Source organism: Coregonus clupeaformis, chromosome 8, assembly GCF_020615455.1.
Source record: "Coregonus clupeaformis isolate EN_2021a chromosome 8, ASM2061545v1, whole genome shotgun sequence".
NCBI lineage: Eukaryota > Metazoa > Chordata > Actinopteri > Salmoniformes > Salmonidae > Coregonus > Coregonus clupeaformis.
In genome coordinates, this window is record NC_059199.1 from 8,810,974 (window position 1) to 8,821,173 (window position 10,200).

The 10,200-nt window shown below is 42.5% G+C and overlaps 1 protein-coding gene across 1 annotated transcript; it reads right to left on the reverse strand.

Moving 5' to 3' along the window:
* Positions 1–2,795: 2,795 nt before the first annotated feature.
* Positions 2,796–9,942, reverse strand: LOC123491357 (fibrinogen alpha chain). The gene is made up of 4 exons (XM_045221779.1): positions 9,857–9,942; positions 8,330–8,412; positions 7,986–8,131; positions 2,796–3,475 (listed from the first exon to the last, which is right to left on the reverse strand). Exons 1-4 carry the CDS (start codon positions 9,868–9,870, stop codon positions 3,113–3,115), a joined length of 606 nt encoding a protein of 201 aa, XP_045077714.1. The 5' UTR covers positions 9,871–9,942; the 3' UTR covers positions 2,796–3,112.
* Positions 9,943–10,200: the final 258 nt, after the last annotated feature.

The following is a 10,200-nucleotide window of genomic DNA, read 5'->3' on the forward strand; positions in this document are numbered from 1 at the left end:
CAGGAAACGTATAATGACTTAAGTAGGGTTTTTAAATATACTTAAGAGGGAGAAAAAGGTGCACTACAGATGATGTTATCTAAAAGGGTTTTTTCAAACCTGAACTGAAGTCTTTTTAAAGTTGAACAGAGAAAAGTAATGTAAAAAAAAAAGATTTTAAACATGATAAAACACTATTGTAACATTTTAGTCATTTAGTAGACACTCTTATCCAGAGCGACTTACAGTTAGCGAGTGCATACATTTTCATACTGGTCCCCCGTGGGAATCAAACCCACAACCCTGGCGTTGCAAGCGCCATGCTCTACCAACTGAGCTACACGTGAACAGCATGTGTTGTTCCTGTGTGTGTGTCACTGTGTGATGTGTGTGTGCTTTGGGACAAGTATATGTACAAGTATATATATATATATATGTATATAAGTATTCAAATAAATATTAGCAGAGGACTGTCCCTTACTGTACTAAATAAAAACATTCTGAGGAACCTATTTGTGTTTGATCGTCATCATTGTATCTACCCACAGCCATCAGATCATTACATGGAATATGATATTATATATGGTATGATATGATAATATGATATGATATGGCATGATATGATAATATGATATGATATGATATGATATGATAATATGATATGATAATATGATATGATATGATATGATAATATGATATGATATGATATGATAATATGATATGATATGATATGATAATAGGATATGGTATGATATGATAGTATGATATGATATGATAATATGATATGATATGATAATATGATAATATGATATGGTATGATATGATATGATATGATAATATGATATGATATGATAATATGATATGATATGATAATATGAAATGATATGATATGATAATATGATATGATATGATATATGATATGATATGATATGATAATATGATATGATATGATATGATAATAGGATATGGTATGATATGATAATATGATATGATAATATGATATGATATGATAATATGATATAATTTGATAATATGATAATATGATATGGTATGATATGATATGATAATATGATATGATATGATATGATAATATGATATGATAATATGAAATGATATGATATGATAATATGATATGATATGATAATATGATATGATATGATAATAGGATCTCTCTCTCTCTCTATGGTATGATATGATAATATGATATGATATGATATGATAATATGATATAATATGATAATATGATAATATGATATGGTATGATATGATATGATATGATAATATGATATGATAATATGATAATATGATATGATATGATAATATGATATGGTATGATATGATATGATATGGTATGATATGATATGATAATATGATATGGTATGATATGATATGATATGATAATATGATATGATATGATATGATAATATGATATGGTATGATATGATATGATATGGTATGATATGATAATAAGATATGATAATATGATATGTATGATATGATAATATGATATGATAATATGATATGGTATGATATGATAATATGATATGGTATTAACTGACCTTTAAAATGTAAAAGTAATAATACCAACGTAACGATATAAAGAATATATATATAGAGAGAATGTATAGAATCTATAGTGTACTATAGTGCTGTAGGTCAGAATACTTTAACTTTTCTTATGTAAACTTTTATACACAGAAGAGACAGTCCATGTTCATCTAAATGGCCCCTTCCATTTACCGGTGAAAAAAAAAAAAAACTTTAATATTTTCATTCATATAAGCACATTCATACTTTATATTGCTTTATATTTTGGTTGCTAGAGACGCGAACCAGTTCATTCGATTAGGATGCCGACCCAGTCGATCATTCGATTAGTTCGATATTTATGGATGCCGACCCAGTCGATCATTCGATTAGTTCGATATTTATGGATGCCGACCTAGTCGATCATTCGATTAGTTTGATATTTATGGATGCCGACCCAGTCGATCATTCGATTAGTTCGATACTTATGGATGCCGACCTAGTCGATCATTCCATTAGTTCGGTACTTATGGATGCCGACCCAGTCGTTCATTCTTTATGTTCCGTTGCCATGCTCGCTGGCAACATTCTTATCCCTTGCTAGCATCCCCACCACCCAGTTGTTCTATGTGTTCTTATCCCTTGCTAGCCAGCTAGCCAGCTAGCTATGTCTACACAGTCACCACCTCTGCAGCCAGAATAACAGCAAAGTAGCTGTTTTCTATTGACATTCATTTGGCCACATCCATAACAATGAGCTGATGATGCCCGATTTAGCCTGGCATAGTGCCTGCTCGTCAGGACGCTCAACACCGTTCTTTACGAGGACACCGCATTGCATATCAAATGCTAGGCTAGGAGCTAGCTAAATAGTTTGTTGCTAGCGAACCTGCCAACACGACAACCGAATTCAAAATTATATCAATTGCTGAAAACAGCTGGTCAAACTAGAAACGTGTGGGAGGATGACAGCTTTAGCGGCAGAGGAGACCGGAGAAATTCATGTTCATCATCAGACGCTCCATATGTCTCTGCAAAAACAAATCAATGCTAGCTAGATACGTTTTTTTCCTCGTTGGACCTGCATTTACAATGTATCAAATTTAAGTTTGTATGGGTGTTGGTTTAGCTTTGTGTAACTTTGTAGCAAGTAAGGTCTGCATGTGAAGGCGTTTATTGCGTCATGATTGCAAGGTGTTCCGATATCTTTTCCAACTGTCCCGTTATCCGGTTTTAATGCCCATTCTAGAATGCCCTTCTAGCCAATCAGAAAAGAGTATTCAACAATGCAGAGGTATGTAATAATATAATGTAATAAATATACACATAGGACTGTATACCTGGCCACAGAAAGGGGGGGGGGGGGTTGTGCTGCTGAGAATGTCTTTGTCGAGGGGGTGCTGACAGAACACCCTCAGCACCCCTACTTTCCGTGGCTATGACTGTATATAATGATAGTTTATGTTAATAAAACAGCAGTCCTTTAGTATAAGTTATAAGGTTACAATATGACCCAAAATGTTCATAATAACATACAGTTTATCCATCAGATCAGAACCGAACCAAGACATCACAGAGAGGGAGACATCTCTGTCTTAGTTTATTATTAACATTCTGGAACGCCTGCTTCTCCTGTTCCTCTCTCCCCTTCAGAACCCAGGCATTCCGTTTCTTCTAGAACCTCTTCTAGAACCACCCGGTTCTGTTCTAGGTCCTCAAACTGAGTCAGGAGTTCCTTCTGGACGATGGGGATGGTTTTATAGTCGGTCGACGGCGGGGGACCGACATCCACCGGCTGCAGCGTGATCTTAGCGATGTCCTTCAGAGGAGAGTTCTTCTGATGCTCGGTAGCGTTACTGAAGAGGGTCATTTGACGGTGCAGCGACCTGTAGCCGTCGTGGTCGATACGGAAAGCAGAGGACCTATTGCATGATCCCTGACAGGACCGCAGTTTGATGTCAATGTCCACCTAGGGTACAGAGAGAAACAGAGTGAACAGAGGTACACTATTCCCTACATAGTGCACTACTTTTGACCCCTGCCACCTATGCAATCCACAGAGGCTACGTCTCAAATGGCACCCTATTCCCATATAATGCTTTTGGGGCCATATGGATAAGTGAGTGCTGATTTATCAAATCAGATCAAATGTTATTTGTCACATACACGTGTTTAGCAGATGTTATTACGGGTGTAGCGAAAAGCTTGCGCTTCTAGCTCCGACAGTGCAGTAATATCAAGTGTCTTCAGTTCTGATTTAGGATCAGTTAGGCAATTTTAAATCACAACGAATAAAAATGAAAATGGAGAGTGGGGCACGTGATGGTCAACAGTAGTACACTGTGTAGGGGAATAAGGTGCCATTTCAGACTCAGCCAAATGTCAATGTCCATCTGACGTGTTACAGAGAAACCCAGAGAGGCAGTTAGAAGAGTACACCGTTAGGATTTGACCAAAGCTCTTCGGTAAACACTAGAGGACCTTGACTGGTGGGATGAGGCTGGAGAAAATCATGTTTGTGTCCCAAATGGCACCCTGTAGCCCTGTTCTAGTCCACTACTTTTGTCGTCAAAAGGCTAGATAGGGAACAGGGTGCCATTTGGGACCCATGTTTGTCATATGAGTTAAAGTTTGCAGAGTTTTACTCCCCCGCATGTTCTCCAAATCAGAGAAATCAATAGTCAAACACAACAGTGGTGTGTCATAAGGCATAGATATTCAACTGTCCTCATCTCCTATCCTCATCTCCTATCCTCATCTCCTATCCTCATCTCATTTCCTTATCGCCTATACTTATCTCCTATCCACATCTCCTTTCCTCATCTCCTATCCACATCTCCTTTCCTTCGTGAGCACTCATCAATCTACACACAATACCCCATAATGACGAAGCAAAAACTGGTTTTTAGAAATTGATGCAAATGTTTTTTTTAAAAACACTGAAATATCACATTTACATAAGTATTTAGACCCTTTACTCAGTACTTTGTTGAAGCACCTTTGGCAGCAATTACAGCCTTGAGTGTTCTTGGGTATGACGCTACAAGCTTGGCACACCTGTATTTGGGGAGTTTCTTCCATTCTTCTCTGCAGATCCTCTCAAGCTCTGTCAGGTTGGATGGGGAGCGTCGCTGCACAGCTATTTTCAGGTCTCTCCAGAGATGTTCGATCGGGTTCAAGTCCGGGCTCTGGCTGGGCCACTCAAGGACATTCAGTGACTTGTCCCAAAGCCACTCCTGTGTTGTCTTGGCTGTGTGCTTAGGGTTGTTGTCCTGTTAGAAGGTGAACTTTCGCCCCATTCTGAGGTCCTGGGTGCTCTGGAGCAGGTTTTCATCAAGGATCTCTCTGTACTTTGCTCCGTTTATCTTTCCCTCGATCCTGACTAGTCTCCCAGTCCCTGCCGCGGAAAAACATCCCCACAGCATGATGTTGCCACCACCATGCTTCACCAGGTTTCCTCCAGACGTGACGCTTGGCATTCAGGCCAAAGAGTTCAATCTTGGTTTCATCAGACCAAAGAATCTTGTTTCTCATTGTCTGAGAGTCCTTTAGGTGCCTTTTGGCAAACTCCAAGCGGGCTGTCATGTGCCTTTTACTGAGGAGTGGCTTCCGTCTGGCCACTCTACCATAAAGGCCTGATTGGTGGAGTGCTGCAGAGATGGTTGTCCTTCTGGAAGGTTCTCCCATCTCCACAGAGGAGCTCTGGAGCTCTGTCAGAGTGACCATCGGGTTCTTGGTCACCTCCGTGACCAAGGCCCTTCTCCCCCGATTGCTCAGTTTGGCCGGGCGGCCAGCTCTAGGAAGAGTCTTGGTGGTTCCAAACTTCTTCCGTTTAAAAATGTCTACGTAAAATGTCTGTGTGTAACGTAGATGCTGGGAGTCGGGAAGCAATTGCAGGTGGTGAGTTTAATCATAAAAGAAACATGGAACAATACAAGAAACAAGAGTAGCGTACGGACATGACACAACATCAACACCGCCTGGGGAATGGACCTAAGGGATACAGAGTGAGGTAATGGAGTCCAGGTGTGCCTCATCATGAGCGTAATGAGTGAGGTAATGGAGTCCAGGTGTGCCTCATCATGAGCGTAATGAGTGAGGTAATGGAGTCCAGGTGTGCCTCATCATGAGCGTAATGAGTGAGGTAATGGAGTTCAGGTGTGCCTCATCATGAGCGTAATGAGTGAGGTAATGGAGTCCAGGTGTGCCTCATCATGAGCGTAATGAGTGAGGTAATGGAGTCCAGGTGTGCCTCATCATGAGCGTAATGAGTGAGGTAATGGAGTCCAGGTGTGCCTCATCATGAGCGTAATGAGTGAGGTAATGGAGTCCAGGTGTGCCTCATCATGAGCGTGATGAGTGAGGTAATGGAGTCCAGGTGTGCCTCATCATGAGCGTGATGAGTGAGGTAATGGAGTCCAGGTGTGCCTCATCATGAGCGTGATGAGTGAGGTAATGGAGTCCAGGTGTGCCTCATCATGAGCGTAATGAGTGAGGTAATGGAGTCCAGGTGTGCCTCATCATGAGCGTGATGAGTGAGGTAATGGAGTCCAGGTGTGCCTCATCATGAGCGTAATGAGTGAGGTAATGGAGTCCAGGTGTGCCTCATCATGAGCGTAATGAGTGAGGTAATGGAGTCCAGGTGTGCCTCATCATGAGCGTAATGAGTGAGGTAATGGAGTCCAGGTGTGCCTCATCATGAGCGTGATGAGTGAGGTAATGGAGTCCAGGTGTGCCTCATCATGAGCGTGATGAGTGAGGTAATGGAGTCCAGGTGTGCCTCATCATGAGCGTGATGAGTGAGGTAATGGAGTCCAGGTGTGCCTCATCATGAGCGTGATGAGTGAGGTAATGGAGTCCAGGTGTGCCTCATCATGAGCGTGATGAGTGAGGTAATGGAGTCCAGGTGTGCCTCATCATGAGCGTAATGAGTGAGGTAATGGAGTCCAGGTGTGCCTCATCATGAGCGTAATGAGTGAGGTAATGGAGTCCAGGTGTGCCTCATCATGAGCGTAATGAGTGAGGTAATGGAGTCCAGGTGTGCCTCATCATGAGCGTAATGAGTGAGGTAATGGAGTCCAGGTGTGCCTCATCATGAGCGTAATGAGTGAGGTAATGGAGTCCAGGTGTGCCTCATCATGAGCGTAATGAGTGAGGTAATGGAGTCCAGGTGTGCCTCATCATGAGCGTAATGATGGTTGCCAGGACCGGTGGTTTAGTAAACCGGCGACGTCGAACGTCGGAGAGGGGAGCAGGAGTAGACGTGACGATGTAAAATGTATGTATATGGAGCAGAAAAGCTGTAGAAAACAAACAAGATCTGTGTCTTCCGAAGAGGAAGGAAGGGTTAATAAAAAACACATAATACAAATAAAAAGAATGATAGAGGCCACTGTGTTCTTGGGGACCTTCAATGCTGCAGAAATGTTTTGGTACCCCTTCCCCAGATCTGTGCCTCGACACAATCCTGTCTCGGACCCCCAAGGATAATTCCGTCGACCTCATGGCTTGGTTTTTGCTCTGACATGCGCTGTCAACTGTGGGACCTTTATATAGACAGGTGTGTGCCTTTTCAAATCATGTCCAATCAATTGAATTGACCACAGGTGGACTCCAATCAAAGTTGTAGAAACTTCTCAAGGATGATCAATGGAAACAGGATGCACCTGAGTCTCATAGCAAAGGGTCTGAATACTTATGTAAGTGTGATATTTCCGTTTTTTATTTTTAATAAATTAGCAAAAATTTCTAAAAACCTGTTTTTGCTTTGTCATTATGGGGTATTGTGTGTAGATTGATGAGGGGAAAAAAAGTATTTAATCAATTTTAGAATAAGGCTGTAATGTAACAAAATGTGGAAAAAGTAAAATGGGTCTGAATACTTTCCGAATGCGCTGTATGCCTTGAATTTACCCAGAACACATATTAAAGGTAGACTCAGCGAAATGACGTTGCCACGAGCAGCGTCACAGATACTGAGATGAGCGAGATGCAAGACTTCCCTCTCACACAGTCACACACAGTCTCTGCACGGGTTCGATTCACGCTACATTGAAAGTGCTTCTAGTTCTGGTACTGGGCTTAATCTCAAACAAACAACAAACTGGCCCTTTAAGTCAATTACTCTACTTCATATCCATCATCTCCAGCACCACGCCAACATCAACATGTGCGAAAACGGCGCGTTTTGTTTTGTAGTAAAAAAATATAGAGAAAGATAGGTGTTTCCAATGACATCATCAACCAATTAGTAGGCAATTAGTAGGCAATTAGTAGGCAATGCCTACTCACAATTGGTCAAAATCACAAGATGCACACCGATGATGTCATTGGAGACAATTATCTTCATCTATATTTTTTACAACAAAACAAAACGCGCCATTTTCTCATATGTTGATGTTGGCGTGGTGCTGGTGATGATGGATATGAAGTAGAGAAATTGTGAAGTTTCCCTTTCACTTTCTAAGTCTGACTCTCACCTCTTGCCGGTACATGTCCTCTATCTGTTTCTGGACGTGGCTTCGCTGCTCGTTCAGTTTCCGTAACAACGCAGCCGACCGTTTCCTTAGCGATGTCAGGTTCCAGGCCAACCCCTTAGCGAACTCCACGTACTTCAGCTCAAACACTGTAGTCACAATCAATCAATCAATCAATCAAAACAGAAGATGGAGGGAAGAGGGAAGGAGAGAGAAAGGGGGAAGAAGGGAGGAAAAAAACAGATTGATTGACAGGTTGGTAGATGGACAGACGGACGGACAGACAGACATCGGTTGATAGATATTTTTGATTGATTGATAGATCGATTGGGGGTGTTGTCACCTACCGTGTGTCTTGACGATGGCCTTGCGGTTGGTGTTGTAGATGTGTTTGGTGGTCACCATGGATGCTGTGACAACGTCCTGGTACCTGTAGGAACGTTCCTCAGCTTTAGTTCCTCAACTTGTAATATGTTTAACTAGGTTTCATCTCGGGTTAACCCAGAACTAAAGTCTCATGTAATTGGTCAGCTGCTCGATTTAGTTCTGGGTCCACACGTGTTAAGAGAAGAGATGAAGAGATACTAAAACGAGGAGCGTCACTCTCTCTTTGAAAGTTACGGGGCCAAATGTTCCTTCCACCCTCTCTTTGCAAGTTAAGGGCCGAATGTCCAATCCCCTTCTGATATTCAAAAGCTACTAACACCTGCAAAATCGTAATTTGTCCAAATAACCAGTGACGAACAACACCGGAACTACTGCTGCTCGTCAGGGCCGGTTCCAGGCCAGTTCCAGGCCGGTTCCAGGCTGGTTCCAGGCCGGTTCCAGGCCGGTTCCAGGCCAGTTCCAGGCCGGTTCCAGGCTGGTTCCAGGCCAGTTCCAGGCCAGTTCCAGGCCGGTTCCAGGCCGGTTCCAGGCCGGTTCCAGGCCGGTTCCAGGCCAGTTCCAGGCCGGTTCCAGGCCGGTTCCAGGCCGGTTCCAGGCCGGTTCCAGGCCGGTTCCAGGCCGGTTCCAGGCCGGTTCCAGGCCGGTTCCAGGCCGGTTCCAGGCCGGTTCCAGGCCAGTTCCAGGCCGGTTCCAGGCCGGTTCCAGGCCGGTTCCAGGCCAGTTCCAGGCCGGTTCCAGGCCGGTTCCAGGCCGGTTCCAGGCCAGTTCCAGGCGAAAGCACTGGCTGTATTACATTTTACATTTGAGTCATTTAGCAGACGCTCTTATCCAGAGCGACTTACAGTTAGTGAGTGCACACATTTTCATACTGGCCCCCCCGTGGGAAACGAACCCACAACCCTGGCGTTGCAAGCGCCATGCTCTACCAATTAAATAATAATATATTATTAATAATATAAAAAAATAAAAAAAAAAAACCTTGAATGAATAGGTGTGTCCAAACTTTTGACTGGTACTGTACACATGTTCATGAAATACAATCGATGGCCGTAATCACCCCCAGACACACCTGCTAATTTGATGGGTCATGTAATAATCTGTCCGAAGTGGAGTCTTTTGTTTAGACGTGTAGCTAGCTAGGTAGCTAGCTACATCCCATTCTTCAGAGAACCTAAAATGTTTCCCCCATGGCATCGCTCTGAAGAACCTTATTTGGTTCCAACTTTAACTTTAACTTTAATGTGCATGCAGACACATAGATATTAAAACAAACTATTCAAAAAAAATCAACCTGCAACAAAGCATTCTGGGAAGAATGATAATGAGGCCCCTCCCAAATTTTTTTTCTCACTCAGAGTTCACGAAAATGAACTCAACATAGTTGATTAATAACACCAACACCCAGTGTTGATTCCACTGTGATTCAAATAACACTTCAGATTTAACACATTTTTTGTTTACCTTAACACTGAGATTTTAACACTTACAAATCAAAGTGCATGCAGTATGTAGTCAGTATACCTCTGTGTCCTCTCACAGATGTCCCTCAGTCTGTCCCCCGTCTGTCTCTCTGTCTGCTCCATCAGACCCTGTAGTCTGCAGCCCGACGGACACCTGGACTCCTGTGGACATTGTCAATAAGTTATTTATTGATTATGGGTATTGATTGAAATTGATAAGGTTATATTGATCCATTGTCTATCTCTCTGTCTGCTTCGTCTGGCCCTGTAGCCTGCATCCTGGACTCCTATTGTCAGTACATGCAGTATGATATAGCGTTTGGTTTGTGGTGGCCTTATCGTGACTGAGTGTGTTTGTTAGCCTCGTTAAC

Coding starts and splice junctions, on each gene's coding strand:
- LOC123491357 (XM_045221779.1), bottom strand. Junction 8,132..8,329: donor GGCCATCGTCAAGACACACG/GTAGGTGACAAC, acceptor TTGTGACTACAG/TGTTTGAGCTGAAGTACGTG. Junction 3,476..7,985: donor AGGACATGTACCGGCAAGAG/GTGAGAGTCAGA, acceptor TCTGTACCCTAG/GTGGACATTGACATCAAACT.